The sequence below is a fragment of the Pristiophorus japonicus genome, chromosome 13 (assembly GCF_044704955.1).
Source record: "Pristiophorus japonicus isolate sPriJap1 chromosome 13, sPriJap1.hap1, whole genome shotgun sequence".
NCBI lineage: Eukaryota > Metazoa > Chordata > Chondrichthyes > Pristiophoridae > Pristiophorus > Pristiophorus japonicus.
Genome location: NC_091989.1, coordinates 54,365,098 through 54,387,313, shown reverse-complemented (window position 1 = coordinate 54,387,313; position 22,216 = coordinate 54,365,098). Strand labels below are relative to the sequence as shown.

The window sequence follows — 22,216 nt, the reverse complement described above, 5'->3', positions numbered from 1 at the left end:
ACAGTGACTACATTCCAAAAATAGTTCATTGATGGTTAAGCACTTTGAGCTATCCAGTGGTCGTGAAAGACGCTATTTAAATGCAAGCTATTCTTTCCTTGGTATGTTTATTAATAGTTGAATGTGTTGCTTTAATCCTCTAAACTAAGTGCTTTCTGATATGAAACACATTTGAGAAATGGCAAACAGCGAAGACTTGATGTAATCTTTTGAAACCTTTCCTTTGCCCGATAGGAGTAACAGGGAGCACAAGTGTGTTGGCTTCGACTTCCCTCACTGGTAATTGATGCATATTTATTTTGAGAATGTGTAAACTTTGAAATGAATAGCATTAAAAGACACGAATGCTGCCTGGTATTCTAAATCACGGGCATTATCAGTTATAGGTTTCGGAAATGATTAATACAATTCCACAAAAGTTTGATTTTAACGGATACTTTGTGACGTGTTGCTCTTGCAAGATTGAGAGCAATAATGGCAATATTTTCTTGTCATTAAAATGAGCATAGGTAGTTCTAACTGCCCTAGATCTACTGAGCAATGTTGAAGAAGCGGATTGGCAGAAACTATTTACATTGTCTCCAAATTCTGACATTTAAGTTTTGGAATTTGTTTGCAATTTACTTTTGCATTTTGAAGAATTAGGGGATTGCTGTCAATAATGATAGAAGCCTAAATTCACTGATTACCACGAAAGATTATACATTTCAGGTCAATCGATGGTTACAGTAATATTTGTTGCTTCGGAGAACAAAAGGACTTGCTTGAAAACATATCATTCGAAAAATCCTGAACCAAGAGCTTTTCTTTCCTTAATCCCAGACAAGAATGTTGCTTCCATGTGCAATATCTGTTTGGAAAAAGCAATGAAATGATTCCTGCAAATGTGAAAGAAGGAAATTGCTCAGTATGGAGAAATTGATGAAGTATTGATGAGAAGTGTAGCGTGTTCAGTGATGTTCTCAAATTTGCCCATTGCTCTTTGGAAAATAAGTCATGCAATACTCCTTGAAATCTATTTTTTACTTGAAACCATAAGGTAGATCTTGTTGATAAAAGATAATGACGAGTTTGCTGACAACATGGGAGTTAATAGTGTAATTGTTCGATAAGTAGATTGCTTACACATGCAACTTGGGCCAAACCCTGCACTGAAAGACAACCATTTTCTTTCTTGAAGGGAGTTGGGCAAATGATACTTGAGCAGTACTTATTGATCTGCTCATTGTATTTGTAGTGGCACTTGTAATGTGCTCTTTCCAATGTGACCAATTAATGATTAAGTTCCAAATAAAATATATGGGAGTCCATTTACATCCAACAGTGAATTAATATTATATAATATTTTCACTGCTACGTGGTGTCAACACCAACTACTGTGACAGGTACATAAACAGCTTCTGCAACTACCATCTCTTGTTAGTAGAGTGCTTTCTCATCGTCATGTGAACTCTATTTGCAGCAATTAGTGAATATTGTAATATTTCCTCCGCTACATAGGGCCAACACCAACTAGAGCGACAGGCGCACCTACAACGTCTGAAACTACCACTACTGGTGAGTGTAGTTTTACACATATTCACGTGAAATCGCTTTACAGCAATTAGTGAAATAATACATTGTAATATTTTCTCCGCAACATAGGGCCAACACCAATTACAGTGCCAGGTGCACCTACAACGTCTGAAACTACCGCTACTGGTGAGTGTAGTTTTACACATAGTCAGTGAAATCACTTTACAGCAATTAGTGAAATAATACATTGTAATATTTTCTCCGCTACAAAGGGCCAACACCAATTACAGTGCCTGGTGCACCTTCAACGTCTAAAACTACCACTACTGGTGAGTGTAGTTTTACACATAGTCAGTGAAATCTATTTACAGCAATTAGTGAATTAATACATTGAGATATTCTCTCCGCTACGCAGGGCCAACACCAACTACAGTGACAGGCACACCTCCAGCTTCTGCAATTACAATCACCAGTTAGTAATATTTTTTCTCATTGTGACATGATATCAACCATGTCAAAACTGACCAATAAAACGTGTTGTCTTTCGAGTATCATAGAAGTCTTTTTGATTTTCAGTCCTTGTATAGTTTAGTCTATAAATCAGTCGCGGTTGAATTGTTCGCTGTCACTTTTGATAGTTAGTGTCAGCTGTGGGTTAGTGATGAGCACTCTAGCCTCTGACTCAGAAGGTTCGGGTTCAAATCCCACTCCAGGGACTTGAGCCCCAAAATCTAAGCTGACACTCCATAGCAGTGCTGAGGGAGTGCTGCGGTGTTGGAGGTACTGTTTTTCACATAATACACTGAACCGCGGCCCCGTCTGCACTCTCGGGTGGACGTAAAAGATCCCATGACACTATTTCGAAGAAGAGCAGGAGAGGTATCACAGGTGTCCTTGCCATTATTTATCCTTCAATCAACATAAGAAAAAATCAGTTTATCTGTTCATTATCACATGCTGTTTTAGGGAGCTTGCTGTGAGCAATTTGGCTGCCAGGTTTCGTACATTGTAACAGTGACTACATTCCAAAAATAGTTCATTGATGGTTAAGCACTTTGAGCTATCCGGTGGTCGTGAAAGGCGCTATTAAAATGCAAGCTATTCTTTACTTGGTATGTTTATTAATGGTTGAATGTGTTGCTTTAACCTCTAAACTAAGTGCTTTCTGATGGGAAACCATTTGAGGAATGGCAAACAGCGAAGACGTGATGTAATCTTTTGAAACCTTTCCTTTGCCCTATAGGAGTAACAGGGAGCACAAGTGTGTTGGCTTCGACTTCCCTCACTGGTAATTGATGCATATTTATTTTGAGAATGTGTAAACTTTGAAATGAATGGCATTAAAAGACACGAATGCTGCCTGGTATTCTAAATCACGGGCATTATCAGTTATAGGTTTCAGAAATGATGAATACAATTCCACAAAAGTTTGATTTTAACGGATACTTTGTGACGTGTTGCTCTTGCATGGTTGAGAACAATAATGGCAATATTTTCTTGTCATTAAAATGAGCATAGGTAGTTCTAACTGCCCTAGATCTACTGAGCAATGTTGAAGAAGCGGATTGGCTGAAACTATTTACATTGTCTCCAAATTCTGACATTTAAATTTTGGAATTTGATTACACTTTACTTTTGCGTTTTGAAGAATTAGGGGATTGCTGTCAATAATGATATAAGACTAAATTCACTGATTACCACGAAAGATTATACATTTCAGGTCAATCGATGGTTACAGTAATATTTGTTGCTTCTGAGAATAAAAGGACTTGCTTGAAAACATATCATTTGAAAAATCCTGAACCAAGAGCTTTTCTTTCCCTAATTCCAGACAAGAATGTTGCTTCCATGTCCAATTTCTGTTTGGAAAAAGCGATGAAATGATTGCAGCAATTAGTGAATATTGTAATATTTCCTCCGCTACATAGGGCCAACACCAACTGCAGTGCCAGGTGCACCTACAACGTCTAAAACTACCACTACTGGTGAGTGTAGTTTTACACATAGTCACATGAAATCACTTTACAGCCATTCGTGAAATAATACATTGTAATATTTTCTCCGCTACAAAGGGCCAACACCAATTACAGTGCCTGGTGCACCTTCAACGTCTAAAACTACCACTACTGGTGAGTGTAGTTTTACACATAGTCAGTGAAATCTATTTACAGCAATTAGTGAATAATTACATTGAGATATTTTCTCCGCTACATCGGGCCAACACGAACTACAGTGACAGGCACACCTCCAGCTTCTGCAATTACAATCACCAGTAAGTAATATTTTTTCTCATTGTGACATGATATCAACCCTGCCAAAACTGACCAATAAAGTGTGTTGTCTTTCGAGTATCATTGAAGTATTTTCGATATTCAGTCCTTGCATAGTTTAATCTATAAATCAGTAGCGGTTGAATTGTTCGCTATCACTTTTGATAGTTAGTGTCAGCGGTGGGTTCGTGATTAGCACTCTAGCCTCTGACTCGGAAGGTTCGGGTTCAAGTCCCACTCCAGGGGACTTGAGCCCCAAAATCTAAGCTGACACTCCAGTGCAGTGCTGAGGGAGTGCTGCGGTGTTAGAGATACTGTTTTTCACATAATACACTGAACCGCGGCCCCGTCTGCACTCTCGGGTGGACGTAAAAGATCCCATGACACTATTTCGAAGAAGAGCAGGAGAGGTATCACAGGTGTCCTTGCCATAATTTATCCCTCAATCAACTTAAGTAAAAACGAGTTATCTGTTCATTATCACATGCTGTTTTTGGGAGCTTGCTGTGAGCAATTTGGCTGCCAGGTTTCGTACATTGTAACAGTGACTACATTCCAAAAATAGTTCATTGATGGTTAAGCACTGTGAGCTATCCGGTGGTCGTGAAAGGCGCTATTTAAATGCAAGCTATTCTTTACTTGGTATGTTTATTAATGGTTGAATGTGTTGCATTAATCCTCTAAACTAAGTGCTTTCTGATGGGAATCAATTTGAGGAATGGCAAACAGCGAAGACTTGATGTAATCTTTTGAAACCTTTCCTTTGCCCGATAGGAGTAACAGGGAGCACAAGTGTGTTGGCTTCAACTTCCCTCACTGGTCATTGATGCATATTTATTTTGAGAATGTGTAAACTTTGAAATGAATGGCGTTAAAAGACACGAATGCTGCCTGGTATTCTAAATCACGGGCATTATCAGTTATTGGTTTCAGAAATGATGAATACAATTCCACAAAAGTTTGATTTTAACGGATACTTTGTGACGTGTTTCTCTTGCATGGTTGAGAGCAATAATGGCAATATTTTCTTGTCATTAAAATGAGCATAGGTAGTTCTAACTGTCCTAGATCTACTGAGCAATGGTGAAGAAGCGGATTGGCTGAAACTATTTACATTGTCTCCAAATTCTGACATTTAAATTTTGGAATTTGATGGAAATTTACTTTTGCGTTTTGAAGAATTAGGGGATTGCTGTCAATAATGATATAAGACTAAATTCACTGATTACCACGAAAGATTATACATTTCAGGTCAATCGATGGTTACAGTAATATTTGTTGCTTCTGAGAATAAAAGGACTTGCTTGAAAACATATCATTCGAAAAATCCTGAACCAAGAGCTTTTCTTTCCCTAATTCCGGACAAGAATGTTGCTTCCATGTCCAATTTCTGTTTGGATAAAGCGCTGAAATGATTGCAGCAATTAGTGAATATTGTAATATTTCCTCCGCTACATAGGGCCAACACCAACTGCAGTGCCAGGTGTACGTGCAACGTCTGAAACTAGCACTACTGGTGAGTGTAGTTTTACACATAGTCACGTGAAATCACTTTACAGCCATTAGTGAAATAATACATTGTAATATTTTCTCCGCTACAAAGGGCCAACACCAATTACAGTGCCTGGTGCACCTTCAACGTCTAAAACTACCACTACTGGTGAGTGTAGTTTTACACATAGTCAGTGAAATCTATTTATAGCAATTAGTGAATTAATACATTGAGATATTTTCTCCGCTACATCGGGCCAACACCAACTACAGTGACAGGCACACCTCCAGCTTCTGCAATTACAATCACCAGTAAGTAATATTTTTTCTCAGTGTGACATGATATCAACCCTGCCAAAACTGACAAATAAAGTGTGTTGTCCTTTGAGTATCATTGAAGTATTTTCGATATTCAGTCCTTGTATAGTTTAATCAATAATTCAGTAGCGGATGAATTGTTCGCTTTCACTTTTGATCGTTAGTGTCAGCTGTGGGTTAGTGATGAGCACTCTAGCCTCTGACTCGTAAGGTTGAGGTTCACATCCCACTCCAGGGACTTGAGCCCCAAAATCCAAGCTGACACTCCATGCAGTGCTGAGGGAGTGCTGAGGTGTTGGAGGTACTGTTTTTCAGATGATACACTGAACCGCGGCCCCGTCTGCACTCTCGGGTTGACGTAAAATATCCTGTGACACGATTTCGAAGAAGAGCAGGAGAGGTTTCACAGGTGTCCTTGCCATTATTTATCCTTCAATCAACATAAGAAAAAATTGGGTTATCTGTTCATTATCACTTGCTGTTTTTGGGAGCTTGCAGTGAGCAATTTGGCTGCCACGTTTCGTGCATTGCAACAGTGACTACATTCCAAAAATAGTTCATTGATGATTAAGCACTTTGAGCTATCCGGTAGTCGTGAAAGGCGCTATTTAATTGGAGGCTATTCTTTCCGTGGTATGTTTATTAATGGTTGAATGTGTTGCTTTAATCCTCAAAACTAAGTGCTTTCTGATGGGAAACATATTTGAGGGATGGCAAACAGCCAAGACTTGATGTAATCTTTTGAAACCTTTCCTTTGCCCTATAGGAGTAACAGGGAGCACAAGTGTGTTGGCTTCGACTTCCCTCACTGGTAATTGATGCATATTTATTTTGAGAATGTGTAAACTTTGAAATGAATGGCGTTAAAAGACACGAACGCTGCCTGGTATTCTAAATCACGGGCATTATCAGTTATAGGTTTCAGAAATGATGAATACAATTCCACAAAAGTTTGATTTTAACGGATACTTTGTGACGTGTTGCTCTTGCATGGTTGAGAGCAATAATGGCAATATTTTCTTGTCATTAAAATGAGCATAGGTAGTTCTAACTGCCCTAGATCTACTGAGCAATGGTGAAGAAGCGGATTGGCAGAAACTATTTACATTGTCTCCAAATCCTGACATTTAAGTTTTGGAATTTGTTTGCAATTTGCTTTTGCATTTTGAAGAATTAGGGGATTGCTGTCAATAATGATAGAAGCCTAAATTCACTGATTACCACGAAAGATTATACATTTCAGGTCAATCGATAGTTACAGTCATATTTGTTGCTTCTGAGAACAAACGGACTTGCTTGAAAACATATCATTCGGAAAATACTTAACCAAGAGCTTCTCTTTTCTTAATTCCGGACAGGAATGTTGCTTCCATGTCCAATTTCTGTTTGGAAAAAGCGATGAAATGATTCCTGCAAATCTGAAAGAAGGAAATTGCTCAGTATGGAGAAATTGATGAAGTATTGATGAGAAGTGTAGCGTGTTCAGTGATGTTCTCAAATTTGCCCATTGCTCTTTGGAAAATAAGTCATGCAATATTCCTTGAAATATATTTTTTACTTGAAACCATAAGGTAGATCTTGTTGATAAAAGATAATGACGTGTTTGCTGACAACATGGGAGTTAATAGTGTAATTGTTCGATAAGTAGATTGCTTACACATGCAACTTGGGCCAAACCCTGCACTGAAAGACAACCATTTTCTTTCTTGAAGGGAGTTTGGCAAATGATAATTGAGCAGTACTTATTGATCTGCACATTGTATTTGTCGTGGCACTTGTAATATGCTCTTTCCAATGTGACCAATTAATGATGAGAAACATAGAAACATAGAAAATAGGTGAAGGAGTCGGCCATTCGGCCCTTCGAGTCTTCACCACCATTTACTTAGATCATGGCTGATCATTCTCCTCAGTACCCCTTTCCTGCTTTCTCTCCATGCCCCTTGATCCCTTTAGCCATAAGGGCCAGATCTAACTCCCTCTTGAATATATCTAATGAACTGTCTGCATCAACAACTCTCTGCGGTAGAGAATTCCACAGGTTAACAACTCTTTGAGTGAAGAAGTTTCTCCTCCCCTCGGTCCTAAATTGCTTACCCCTTATCTTTCATCTGTGACCCCTGGTTCTGTACTACCCCAACATCGGGCATATTCTTCCTGTGTCTACCCTGTCCAGTCCCGTCAGAATTTTATATGTTTCTGTGATATCCCATCTCATTCTTCTAAACTCCAGTGAATAGAGGCCCAGTCAATCCAGTCTCTCCTCATATGTCAGTCCTGCCATCCTAAGAATCATTCTGGTGAACCTTCACTTTACTCCCTCAATAGCAAGAACGTCTTTCCTCAGATTAGGAGACCAAAACTGTACACAATATTCCATGTGAGGCCTCACCAAGGCCCTGTACAACTGCAGTCTGACCTCCCTACTCCTATACTCAAATCCCCTAGCTATAAAGGCCAACGTGCCATTTGCCTTCTTCACCGCCTGCTGTACCTGCATGCCAACCTTCAATGACTGATGTACCATGACACCCAGGTCTCGTTGCACCTCCCCTTTTCCTAATCTGCCGCCATTCAGATAATATTCTGCCTTCATGTTTTTGCCACCAAAGTAGATAATCTCACATTTATCCACATTATACTGCATCTGCCATGCATTTGCCCACGCACCTAACCTGTCCAAATCATCCTGCAAACTCTTTGCACCCTCCTCACAGCTCACACCACCACCAACCTTCGTGTCATCTGCAAACTTCGAGATATTACACTCAGTTCCTTTATCTACATCATTGATGTATGTTGTAAATAGCTGGGGTCCCAGCACTGAGCCCTGCGGCACCCCACTAGTCACTGCCTGCCATTCTGAAAAGGACCTGTTTATCCTGACTCTCTGCTTCCTGTCTGCCAACCAGTTCTCGATCCACGTCAATACATTACCCCCAGTACCATGTGCTTTAATTTTGTTCACCAATCTCTTGTGTGGGACCTTGTCAAAAGCCTTTTGAAAGTCCAAATACACCACATCCACTGGTTCTCCCTTGTCCACTCTACGAATTACATCCTCAAAAAATTCTAGAAGCTTTTTGAAGCATGATTTCCCTTTCATAAATCCATGCTGACTTGGACCAATCCTGTCACTGCTTTCCAAATGCGCTGCTATTTCATCTTTAATAATTGATTCCAGCATTTTCCCCATGACTGATGTCAGGCTAACCGGTCTATAATTCCCCATTTTATCTCTCCCTCCTTTTTTTAAAAATGGAGTTACATTAACTACCCTCCAATCCATAGGAACTGATCCAGAGTCAATAGACTGTTGGAAAATGATCACCAATGCATCCACCATTTCTATGGCCACTTCCTTAAGTACTCTGGGATGCAGACTATCAGGCCCTGAGGATTTATCGGCCTTCAATCCCATCAATTTCCCACCACAATTTCCTGAATAATAAGGATTTCCTTCAGTTTCTGCTTCTCGCTCGACCCTCGGTCTGCTAGTATTTCCGTACGGTTATTTGTGTCTTCCTTAGTGAAGACAGAACCAAAGTATGTGTTCAATTAGTCTGCCATTTCTTTGTTCCCAATCATAAATTCACCTGATTCTGACTGCAAGGGTCCTACGTTTGTCTTCACTCATCTTTTTCTCTTCACATATCTATAGAAACTTTTGCAGTCAGCTTTTATGTTGCCAGCAAGCTTCCTCTCATTTTCTATTTTCCCCTCCTAATTAAACTCTTTGTCCTCCTCTACCGAATTCTAAATTTCTCCCAGTCCTCAGGTTTGCTGCTTTTTCTGGCCAATTTATATGCCTCTTCCTTGGATTTAACCCTATCCTTAATTTCCCTTGTTAGCCATGGCTGAGCCACCTTCCCCGTTTTATTTTTACTCCAGACAGGGGTGTAAAATTGCTGAAGTCCATCCATGTGATCTTGAAATGTTTGCCATTGCCTATAAGTATCAACCCTTTAAGTATCATTTGCCAGTCTATTCCAGCCAATTCACGTCTCATACCATTTGCCGTTACCTAAGTTACGAGATTAACTTCAAAATAAAATATATGGGAGTCCATTTACATCCAACAGTGAATTAATATTATGTAATACTTTCACTGCTGCGTGGTGCCAACACCAACTACTGTGACAGGCACATAAACAGCTTCTCCATCTCCCATCTCTTGTTAGTACAGTTCTTTCTTATCATCATGTGAACACTATTTGCAACATTTAGTGAATATTGTCATATTTCCTCCGCTGAATAGGGCCAATACCAACTACAGTGACATGCATACCAACAACGTCTGAAACTACAAATACTGGTGAGTGTAATTTTACACGTAGTCACGTGAAATCTATTTACAGCAATTAATGAATTAATACATTGTAATATTTTCTCCGCTACATAGGGCCAACACCAACTACAGTGCCAGGTGCACCTACAACGTCTGAAACTACCACTACTGGTGAGTGTAGTTTTACACATCGTCAGTGAAATCTATTTAGAGCAATTAGTGAATTAATACATTGTAATATTTTCTCCACTACATAGGGCCAATACCACCTCCAGTGACAGGCACACCTACAGCTTTTGAAACTACCATCGCCAGTAAGTAATATTTTTTCTCATTGTGACATGATATCAACCCTGCCAAAACTGACCAATAAAGTGTGTTGTCTTTCAAGTATCATTGAAGTATTTTCGAAGTTCAGTCCTTGGATAGTTAAGTGTATAAATCAGTAGCGGTTGAATTGTTCGCGATCACTTTTAGAAACATAGAAACATAGAAAATAGGTGCAGGAGTAGGCCATTCGGCCCTTCTAGCCTGCACCGCCATTCAATGAGTTCATGGCTGAACATGCAACTTCAGTACCCCATTCCTGCTTTCTCGCCATATCCCTTGATCCCCCTAGTAGTAAGGACTTCATCTAACTCCTTTTTGAATATATTTAGTGAATTGGCCTCAACAACTTTCTGTGGTAGAGAATTCCACAGGTTCACCACCCTCTGGGTGAAGAAGTTTCTCCTCATCTCGGTTCTAAATGGCTTACCCCTTATCCTTAGACTGTGACCCCTGGTTCTGGACTTCCCCAACATTGGGAACATTCTTCCTGCATCTAACCTGTCTGAACCCATCAGAATTTTAAACGTTTCTATGAGGTCCCCTCTCATTCTTCTGAACTCCAGTGAATACAAGCCCAGTTGATCCAATCTTTCTTGATAGGTCAGTCCCACCATCCCGGGAATCAGTCTGGTGAACCTTCGCTGCACTCCCTCAATAGCAAGAATGTCCTTCCTCAAGTTAGGAGACTAAAACTGTACACAATACTCCAGGTGTGGTCTCACCAAGGCCCTGTACAACTGTAGTAACACCTCCCTGCCCCAGTACTCAAATCCCCTCGCTATGAAGGCCAACATGCCATTTGCTTTCTTAACCGCCTGCTGTACCTGCATGCCAACCTTCAATGACTGATGTACCATGACACCCAGGTCTCGTTGCACCTCCCCTTTTCCTAATCTGTCACCATTCAGATAATAGTCTGTCTCTCTGTTTTTACCACCAAAGTGGATAACCTCACATTTATCCACATTATACTTCATCTGCCATGCATTTGCCCACTCACCTAACCTATCCAAGTCACTCTGCAGCCTCATAGCATCCTCCTCGCAGCTCACACTGCCACCCAGCTTAGTGTCATCTGCAAATTTAGAGATACTACATTTAATCCCCTCGTCTAAATCATTAATGTACAGTGTAAACAGCTGGGGCCCCAGCACAGAACCTTGCGGTACCCCACTAGTCACTGCCTGCCATTCTGAAAAGTACCCATTTACTCCTACTCTTTGATAGTTAGTGTCAGCTGTGGGTTAGTGATTAGCACTCTAGTCTCTGACTTGGAATGTTTGGGTTCAAAGCCCACTCCAGGGACTTCAGCCCCAACGTCTCGGCTGACACTCCGGTGAAGTGCTGAGTGAGTGCTGCGGTGTTGGAGGTTCTGTTTATCAGGTGATACATTGAACTGCGGTCCCGTCTGCACTCTCAGGTGGACGTAAAAGACCCCATGACAGTAATTCGAATAAGAACAGGGGCAGTATCACTGGTGTCCTTGCCATTATTTATCCTTCAATCAACATAAGAAAAAAATGGGTTATCTGTAAATTATCACATGCTGTTTTTGGGAGCTTGCTGTGAGCAAATTGGCTGCCATGTTTCCTACATTGCAACAGTGACTACACTCCAAAAATAGTTCATTGATGGTAAAGCACTTTGAGACATCCGGTGGTCGTGAAAGGCGCTATCTAAATGCAAGCTTTTCTTTACTTGGTATGTTTATTAATGGTTGAATGTGATTCTCTAATACTCTTAACTAAGTGCTTTCTGATGGGAAACATATTTGAGGGATCGCAAACAGCGAAGGCGTGATGTAATCTTTTGAAACCTTTCCTTTGCCCTTTAGGAGTAACAGAGAGCACAAGTGTGTTGGCTTTGACTCCCCTCACTGGTAATTGATGCAAATTTATTTTGAGAATGTATAAACTTTGCAATGAATAGCATTAAGAGACACGAATGATGCTTGGTATTCTAAATCACGGGCATTATCAGTTATAGGTTTAGGAAATGATTAATACAATTCCACATAAGTTTGATTTTAACGGATACTTTGTGACGTGTTGCTCTTGCATGGTTGAGAGCAATAATGGCAATATTTTCTTGTCATTAAAATGAGCATAGGTAGTTCTAACTGCCCTTGATCTACTGAGCAATGGTGAAGAAGCGGATTTGCACAAACTATTTACATTGTCTCCAAATTCTGACATTTAAGTTTTGGAATTTGTTTGCAATTTACTTTTGCGTTTTGAAGAATTAGGGGATTGCTGTCAATAATGATAGAAGCCTAAATTCACTGATTGCCACGAAAGATTATACATTTCAGGTCAATTGATGGTTACAGTAATATTTGTTGCTTCTGAGAACAAAAGGACGTGCTTGAAAACATATCATTCGGAAAATCCTAAACCAAGAGATTTTCTTTCCTTAATTCTGGACAAGAATGTTGCTTCCATGTCCAATTTCTATTTGGAAAAAGTGATGAAATGATTCCTGCAAATCTGAAAGAAGGAAATTGCTCAGTATGGAGAAATTGATGAAGTATTGATGAGAAGTGTAGCGTGTTCAGTGATGTTATCAAATTTGCCCATTGCTCTTTGGAAAATAAGTCATGCAATATTCCTTGAACTATATTTTTTACTTGAAAGCAAAAGGTAGACCTTGTTGATAAAAGATAGTGACATGTTTGCTGACAACATGGGAGTTAATAGTGTAATTGTTCGATAAGTAGATTGCTGACACAGGCAGCTTTGACCAAACCCTGCACTGAAAGACATCCATTTTCTTTCTTGAAGGGTGTTGGGCAAATGATACTTGAGCAGTACTTATTGATCTGCTCATTGTATTTGTAGTGGCACTTGTAATGTGCTCTTTCCACTGTGACCAATTAATGATTAAGTTCAAAATAAAATATATGGGAGTCTATTTACATCCAACAGTGAATTAATATTATATAATATTTTCACTGCTACGTGGTGCCAACTCCAACTACTGTGACAGGCACATAAACAGCTTCTACAACTACCATCTCTTGTTAGTACAGTTCTTTTCATCGTCATGTGAAATCTGTTATGTATTCAACTATAATTGTAACCCATGTATAAGCTGATCTAAGGTGTACACCTTGAGAACATTGACCACAAGGTGTGAACTTGTGGGAGGCACTCCTAACCTGGACTTTCAGTTATCAAAGGGGAAGCTCCACCCATCTTCATCACTTGAGGTCTTGGTAATAAAGGTAACTGGTCAGAGTGACCTTCTCTCAAGTATGAGCCTCATGTGCATTTATACTGTACAGTAAGGACATATCATTGGCAACGAGAAACTGGGATTTAAACCATGCGAGCATGGCGACGAGCAGCACAGAAGAGAGGTACTGTGTTGGTGATGATTGCGACGGCTTTATTGAGAGACTACAGCAAAGCTTTGTCACTAAGGAATGGTTGGGACAGGATTCGGCCGACAAACGCAGGGCTCATCTCCTGACGGTTTGTGGATCCAGAACGTACTCCCTGATGAAAGACCTTCTAGCACCAGAGAAGCCGGCGGACAAGACATTCGAAGAGCTCAGTAAGTTGATCGGGGATCACCTTAAACCGGCGAACAGCATGCACATGCCGAGACACCTGTTTTACACGCACCGGTGGCGAGAAGGGCAAAGCGTTCCAGACTTTGTGGCAGATCTCCGGCGACTGGCGAGCCTATGTAAGTTCCCAGATGCATGTAGACCGGAGATGCTGCGAGACTTTTTTATTGAGGGCATCGAGCACGCTGGGGTTTTCAGGAAACTGATTGAGACCAAAGACTTGACCTTGGAAGCGGCGGCTCTGATACCCAGACATTTATATCATGGGAGGAAGAGACCAGAATGATGTATGACAAAAATCTTGGCTCAAATGCAGCTAACAACCAGGGAGTCAACATTGTTAATGCGGCACACAGTTCTCTAGGCAGACAAGGGCAATCGGACATGCCCCAGCATGTAGTCGAACCCAAAGGGGGAATTCAACAGAGACAATGACTAGCTGAACGGCGATTCATGCCATCGCAATGGACAATGCGGCCAGTAATGGGGTCATCAAAACCTGTTAATGGTACGCTTAAGGTCAGTTACAGAGATAGTCAGAGACGATCAATTGGTAATGGACCTTTTGTTTCCAACAATGGGGCCTCCAGCTCATGCTGGAGGTGTGGAGGCAGACACCCAGCAAGAGCTTGCAGGTATCAGCAATATACCTCCAGAAACTGCAACATCAGCGGTCACTTGGCGCGTATGTGCAAGAAGCCTGCAGCCAGGTTGAAGTATGAGGAGGACGGGTCCAATGTCAGCCCTACGAGGTCAAATGAATACTGGGGGAAATCGCTGGAATCTGAAGTTCAGCGAGTTCATGTGGAGCATATATACAGTTCATATACCAGGACGCCACCAATAATGATGAAAGTGCTCCTCAGTGGCATCCCAGTATTAATGGAGCTAGACACGGGGGCCAGCCAGTCCCTGATGAGTATCAAACAGTTCGAAAGGTTGTGGGTGTCCAAGGCCAGGAGGCCAAAATTATTCTGATTGACGCACAGCTACGGACATATACAAAGGAGATCATTCCGGTGCTAGGCAGCGCCACGGTCGTCGTGACCCACAAAGATTCGGAGAACAGGTTGCCACTCTGGATTGTCCCGGGAGACGGTCCCGCACTACTGGGGAGGAATTGGCTTGCTGTCATGAATTGGAAATTGGGCGATTTCAATGCAATTTCTTCTGTGGAGCGAGTATCATGCTCACAGGTCCTGGATAAATTCGACTCACTATTTCAACCCGGCATCGGCACTTTCATGGGGGCTAAGGTAGTGATTCACATAAACCCGGACGCCAGGCCAGTACACCACAAGGCCAGAGTGGTGCCGTATGTGATGTGGGAAAAGATAGAATGCAAATTGGACCGCCTGCTGAGGGAAAGCATCATCTCACCAGTCGAATTCAGTGACTGGGCGAGCCCGATCGTGCCGGTGCTCAAGGCGGATGGGTCGGTCAGGATATGTGGTGATTACAAGGCCACCATCAATCGGGTGTCACTCCAAGACCAGTACCCGCTACCCAGAGCGGAGGACCTCTTTGCGACGCTATCCCGTGGCAAACATTTTTCAAAATTGGGCCTGACCTCAGCTTACATGACCCAGGAGCTGGCGAGTGAGTCGAAGAAGCTGACCACCATCACGACACACAAGGGGTTGTTTGAGTATAACAGATGTCCGTTCGGGATTTGTTCGGCCGCCGCGATCTTTCAGCGAAATATGGAAAGCTTCCTCAAGTCGATTCCAAGGATGGTGGTTTTTCAAGACGTCATCCTCGTCATGGGTCGCGATACTGAAGAACACCTCCACAACCTGGAGGAGGTGCTAGGCAGACTGGACCGGCTAGGGCTGCGACTGAAAAAGGTGAAGTGCGTCTTCTTAGCTCAAGAGGTAGAATTCCTGGGGAGGAGGGTAGCAGCAGACGGGATCAGCCCTACTGCGTCCAAAACGGAAGCGATCCAGAGAGCACTCAGACCCCGTAACACGACGGAGCTGCGTTCGTTCCTGGGGCTCCTGAACTATTTTGGTAACTTCCTTCCCAAATTGAGCACGCTTTTAGAGCCGCTACACGTGCTCCTATGCAAAGGTCATGATTGAGTCTGGGGGGACAGCAAGGAAAGGGCTTTTGATAGAGCACGCAATTTGCTGTGCTCCAACAAACTGTTAACGTTCTATAACCCGTGTAAGAAACTTGTTTTAACGTGTGATGCATCGTCCTATGGGACCGGGTGTGTGTTGCAGCATGTGAATGCTAATGGTCAGTTACAGCCGGTAGCTTATGCCTCGAGAAGTCTGTCCCAGGCAGAAAGGGGCTACGGGATGGTAGAAAAAGAAGTGTTAGCATGTGTATATGCAGTAAAAAAAATGCACCAGTACCTGTTTGGCAGGAAATTTGAGCTGGAGACAGATCACAAACCACTAATGTCCCTTTTGGCCGACAACAAGGCCATAAATGCGAATGTATTGGCCCTCATACAGAGATGGGCACTCACGTTAGCTGCCTATGACTACACAATTCGGCACAGACCGGGCACTGAAAACTGCGCCGATGCACTCAGCAGGCTCCCACTAGCCACCACTGAGGGGGCAGCTGAGAATGATGCTGAGATGATCATGGCTGTTGAAGCTTTCAAAAGCAAGGACTCGAAGGCTCACCTGTGACAGCCCGTCAGATTAAAGTCTGGACAAATAAAGACCCGCTACTGTCTTTAGTTAAGAAATGTGTCCTGAATGGGGCCTGGGCAGCCACGTACGGGGCATTCCCTGAGGAATTTAAACCGTTTCATAGGCGCAAGGATGAACTCTCAATTCAGGCTGATTGCCTACTGTGGGGACACTGAGTCGTCAAGTCCCAGAAGGGCAGAGAGGTGTTTATCAGAGAACTTCACAATGAGCACCCGGGCATTGTCATGATGAAGGCAATTGCCAGGTCACACGTTTGGTGGCCAGGGATAGATGCAGACCTGGAACTTTGTGTTCGCAAATGCAACACATGTGCTCAGCTGGGCAACGCACCCAGGGAAGCCTCCTTAGCCCCTGGTCCTGGCCCATCAAGCCATGGTCACGCATCCATGTGGACTACGCAGGTCCTTTCATGGGAAAAATGTTTTTGGTTGTAGTAGACGCCTACTCCAAATGGATTGAGTGTGCCATTTTAAATTCAAGCACATCGTCTGCTACGGTCGAAAGTCTACGGGCAATGTTTGCCGCCCATGGTCTACCGGATGTCTTGGTCAGCGACAATGGCCCGTGCTTCACAAGCACTGAATTCCAGGACTTCATGGCAGGCAATGGAATCAACCACGTCAGAACGGCACTGTTCAAGCCAGCCTCAAACGGCCAGGCAGAACGAGCAGTGCAGATAATCAAACAGGGGATGCTCAGAATCCAAGGGGGTTCCCTACAAAGCCGCGTATCACACCTCCTGTTGGCCAATAGATCCCGACCACACTCGCGCACAGGGGTTCCACCCGCAGAGCTGCTAATGAAAAGGACGCTCAAAACCAGAATATCCCTTATACACCCCAGTATGAAAGAAATTGTTGAGAGCAGGTGTCAGTCACAATGTGACTACCATGACAGGAATGCGAGGTCGCGATGTATTGATGTCAATGACCCTGTTTTTGTCCTTAGTTAGGCTGCAGGGCCCAAATGGCTTGCAGGCACTGTGATTGCCAAAGAGGGGAATAGGGTTTTGGTAATGAAACTTACCAATGACAAATCTGCCGCAAACACGTGGATCAAACTAAAAGGAGGTTCAGCAACCCCAGAGAAGAAGCAGAGGAAGAACACGACATAGAGTTTACTCCACTACAGGTGACCGAACACCAGAACCAAGTGGAGGAGAGCCCAGTCACTGTGGGAAATCCGGACATGCCTGAGGCACCGCAAACAGCAGACACTGAGGCCAGCGCCCAACAACCGGAGCCCCAACACAGGCACCCTACAAGGGAGCGTAAACCACCAGAGAGACTTAACCTGTGATCCCAATAAGACTTTGTGGGGGAGGTGATGTCATGTATTGAACTATCATTGTAACCCATGTATAAGCTGACCTAAGTTGTACACGTTGAGAACATTGACCACAAGAGGTGAACTTGTGGGAGACACTCCTAACCTGGACTTTCAGGTATAAAAGGGAAAGCTCCACCTACCTTCATCACTTGAGGTCTTGGTAATAAAGGTAACTGGTCATAGAGTGACCTTCTCCCAAGCATGGGCCTCGTGTGCATTTATACTGTATAGTAAGGACATATCAAAATCTATTTGCAGCAATTCATGAATTCATATTTTGTAATATTTTCTCTGCTACCATAGGGTCAACACTCACTACAGTGACATGCATACCGACAACGCCTGAAACTACCACTACTGGTGAGTGTAGTTTTACACATAGTCACGTTAAATTTATTTACAGCAATTAGTGAATTAATACATTGTAATATTTTCTCCGCAACATAGGGCCAACACCAACTACAGTGACAGGCACACCTGCAGCTTCTGAAACTACAATCACCAGTAAGTAATATTTTTTCTCATTGTGACATGATATCAACCCTGCCAAAACTAACCAATAAAGTATGTTGTCTTTCAAGAATCATTGAAGTATTTTCGATATTAAGTCCTTGTATAGTTTAATCTATAAATCAGTCGCGGTTGAATTGTTCGCTATCACTTTTGATAGTTAGTGTCAGCTGTGGGTTAGTGATGAGCACTCTAGCCTCTGACTCGGAAGGTTCGGGTTCAAATCCCACTCCAGGGACTTGAGCCCCAAAATCTCGGCTGACACTCCAGTGAAGTGCTGAGGGGGTGCTGCGGTGTAGGAGGTTCTCTTTCTCAGATGACACTTTGTACCGCGGCCCCATCTGCACACTCGGGTGGACGTAAAAGATCCCATGACACTATTTTGAAGAAGGGCAGGGGAGGTATCACAGGTGTCCTTGCCATTATTTATCCCTCCATCAACATGAGAAAAAACGGGTTATCTGTTCATTATCACATGCTGTTTTTGGGAGCTTGCTGTGAGCAAATTGGCTGCCACGTTTCCTACATTGCAATAGTGACTACAGTCCACAAATAGTTCATTCATGGTTAAGCACTTTGAGATATCCGGTGGTCGTGAAAGGCGCTATTTAATGCAAGCTTTTCTTTACTTGGTATGTTTATTAATGGTTGAATGCGTTTATTTAATCCTATAAACTAAGTGCTTTCTGATGGGAAACAATTTGAGGGATGGCCAACAGCAAAGGCTTGATGTAATCTTTTGAAACCTTTCCTTTGCCCTTTAGGTGTAACAGGGAGCACAAGTGTGTTGGCTTCGACTTCCCTCACTGGTAATTGATGCATATTTATTTTGACAATGTATGAACTTTGTAATGGAATAGCATTAAAAGACACGAATGCTGCCTGGTATTCTAAATCACGGGCATTATCAGTTATAGGTTTAGGAAATGATTAAGACAATTCCACATAAGTTTGATTTTAACAGATACTTTATGACGTGTTGCTCTTGCATGGTTGAGAGCAATAATGGCAATATTTTCTTGTCATTAAAATGAGCATAGGTAGTTCTAACTGCCCTAGATCTATTGAGCAATGGTGAAGAAGCGGATTGGCAGAAACTATTTACATTGTCTCCAAATTCTGACATTTAAGTTTTGGAATTTGTTTGCAATTTACTTTTGCATTTTGAAGAATTAGGGGATTGCTGTCAATAATGATAGAAGCCTAAATTCACTGATTACCACGAAAGATTATACATTTCAGGTCACTCGATGGGTTCAGGGGGGAGTGATGTCATGTATCCTACATGGCTACTGTTGGTATTATCACAAGGTGTGCCATCAGAGGGCACAGCAGTGGGAGACTCGTTGGTTGCCTGTACAGGTGTGCCTGGCCTGGTATGAAAGGCAGGCCACCAGGTGTGATCCTCACTCTGGAGTTAACCAATAAAGGACGAAGGTCACTACAGTTCAAGTACAACACACTGCCTCGTGGAGTCATTATTAGAGCGTCTAAGGACGCTACAATCTTTATGACAAAATAAAGTGGGCGGGCGGTATTATTGAATCTTGGCAGAAAGTAACGCTGGGCGATATTATGGCCGTTGATTTCGCCCATTCTGATGATTGCACCCAAAAAAGGTGGGCGGGCGATATTATTTTTTCCCATGGGGAAAGTAATGCTCGCCGATAAGTTTCCGAAAAATGCCCGTCAGTTTCCATTTTGTGGCTAAATGGGCAGTATATATGGGCGTTATACGGGGAGTTAAGCATGCAAAAGACAAGGAAATTCTAGCCCAATGACTTGTTTGCAGACAACATGCGAGTTAATATTGTAATTGCTCGATAAGTAGATTGCTTTCACAGGCAACTTGGACAAAACTCTGCAGTGAAAGACAACCATTTTCTTTCTTGAAGGGAGTTGGGCAAATGATAATTGAGCAGTACTTATTGATCTGCTGATTGTATTTGTCGTGGCACTTGTAATGTGCTCTTTCGAACGTGACCAATTAATGATTAACTTCAAAATTAAATATATGGGAGTCCATTTACATCCAACAGTGAGGTAATATTATGTAATATTTTCACTACTACGTGGTGCCAACTACTGTGACAGGCACATAAACAGCTTCTGCAACTACCATCTCTTGTTAGTACAGTTCTTTCTCATCGTCATGTGAAATCTATTTGCAGCAATTAGTGAATTAATACATTGTAATATTTTCTCCGCTACGTAGAGCCAACACCAACTCCAGTGACATGCACACCTACAACATCTGAAACTACCATCGCCAGTAAGTAATATTTTTTCTCATTGTGACATGATATCAACCCTGCCAAAACTAACCAATAAAATGTGTTGTCTTTCAAGTATCATTGAAGTATTTTCGAAGTTCAGTCCTTGAATAGTTAAGTGTACAAAACATTAGCGGTTGAATTGTTTGCTATTATTTTTGATAGTTAGTGTCAGCTGTGGGTTAGTAATTAGCACTCTAGCCTCTGACTCGGAAGGTTCGGGACTTGAGCCCCAAAATCTAAGCTGACACTCCAGTGAAGTGCTGAGGGAGTGCTGCACTGTCGGATGTGCCGTGTTTCGGATGAGACATTGAACCGAGGCCCCGCCTACATTAATACAAAAGCAAAATACTGCGGATGTTGGCAGCTGGAATAAAAACGGAAAATGCTGGCAATCTCAGCTAGCCAGGCAGCAACTCAGAAAGCCGAGTTAACGTTTCAGGTCGATGATCCCTCGTCAGAACTGGAGAGTGTTCGGAAAGAACAGATTCTTAACAAGCACTGAAAAGGGGAGTGTAAGAAAGAACAAAAGTGAAGGTCTGTGATAGGTCGGAAGACAGGAGAGATTAGAACGACAAAAGGGATGATGGCCCAGATTCAAATGGTAATGCCAGCAGTTAGAAAAACATTGGTCAAGATAGGGTTGGAATGGCGGGATAATGACCAACTGTATTCTGCTCGCTGAGATCCAACGCCAACCTTGTCATTAAACCTGCTGACAAGAGTGGTGCTGTTGTTGTTTAGCGAACCAACCTCTACCTTGCAGAGGCTGGTCGCCAACTCTTTGACACCTCCTCCTACCTTCCCCTGGGCCATAACCCCACTACTGAACATCAAGCCATAATTTCCCCAACCGTCACTGACCTCATCTCCTCTGGAGATTTTCCCTCCACAGTCACCAACCTCATAGTTCCCCAACCCCGCACAGCCCGCTTCTACCTCCTTCCCAAGATCCACAAACAGGACTGCCCCAGTAGACTCATCGTTTCAGCCTGTTCTTGCCCCACAGAACTTATTTCTTCCTATCTAGACTCTATATATTTTCTCCCATTGTCCACTCTCTTCCCAACTACATCCGTGACTTCTCCGATGCCTTCTGTCACTTTAACAGTTTCCAGTTTCCCGGCCCCAACCATTTCCTTTTCACCATGGACATCCAATCCCTCTACATTTCCATTCCGCACCAGGCTGGCCTAAGGGCGCTCCGCTTCTTCCTCGAGCAGAGGCTAACCAATCCCCATCCACCACCCTCCTTTGCCTGGCTGAACTTGTTCTCACATTGAACAACTTCTCCTTTAACTCCACTCACTTTCTCCAAATTAAAGGTGTTGCTATGGGAACCTGCATGGGTCCTAGCTGTGCCTGCCTTTTCGTGAGATATGTGGAACATTCTTTGTTCCAGTCCTACTTGGGTCCCCTCATCTCACCTCTTTTTCCGGTACATTGATGACTGTATCGGTGTCGTTCCCTGCTCTCGCCCTGAACTTAAAAAATTTAATTCACTTTGCATCCAATTTCCACCCTTCCCTCACCTTCACATGGTCCATCTCTGACTTTTCCTTTCTCTTCCTCGACTTCTCCACCTCCAATATTCACTATAAGGCCACTGACTCCCATCATCATCATAGGCAGTCCCTTGGAATTGAGGAAGA

The 22,216-nt window shown here is 42.6% G+C and overlaps 1 protein-coding gene across 1 annotated transcript in view; it reads left to right on the top strand.

The window, feature by feature from the left end:
* The window catches only part of LOC139278100 (mucin-2-like), a 137,722-nt gene that overhangs the window by 72,591 nt on the left and 42,915 nt on the right, over positions 1–22,216 (top strand). Inside the window, exons 102-109 of the mRNA XM_070896759.1 lie at positions 9,853–9,909; positions 9,997–10,053; positions 10,140–10,196; positions 12,047–12,091; positions 18,085–18,141; positions 18,229–18,285; positions 19,056–19,100; positions 20,507–20,563. Coding sequence (XP_070752860.1) covers positions 9,853–9,909; positions 9,997–10,053; positions 10,140–10,196; positions 12,047–12,091; positions 18,085–18,141; positions 18,229–18,285; positions 19,056–19,100; positions 20,507–20,563 — 432 coding nt within the window. The remainder of the gene's footprint in view (positions 1–9,852; positions 9,910–9,996; positions 10,054–10,139; positions 10,197–12,046; positions 12,092–18,084; positions 18,142–18,228; positions 18,286–19,055; positions 19,101–20,506; positions 20,564–22,216) is intronic.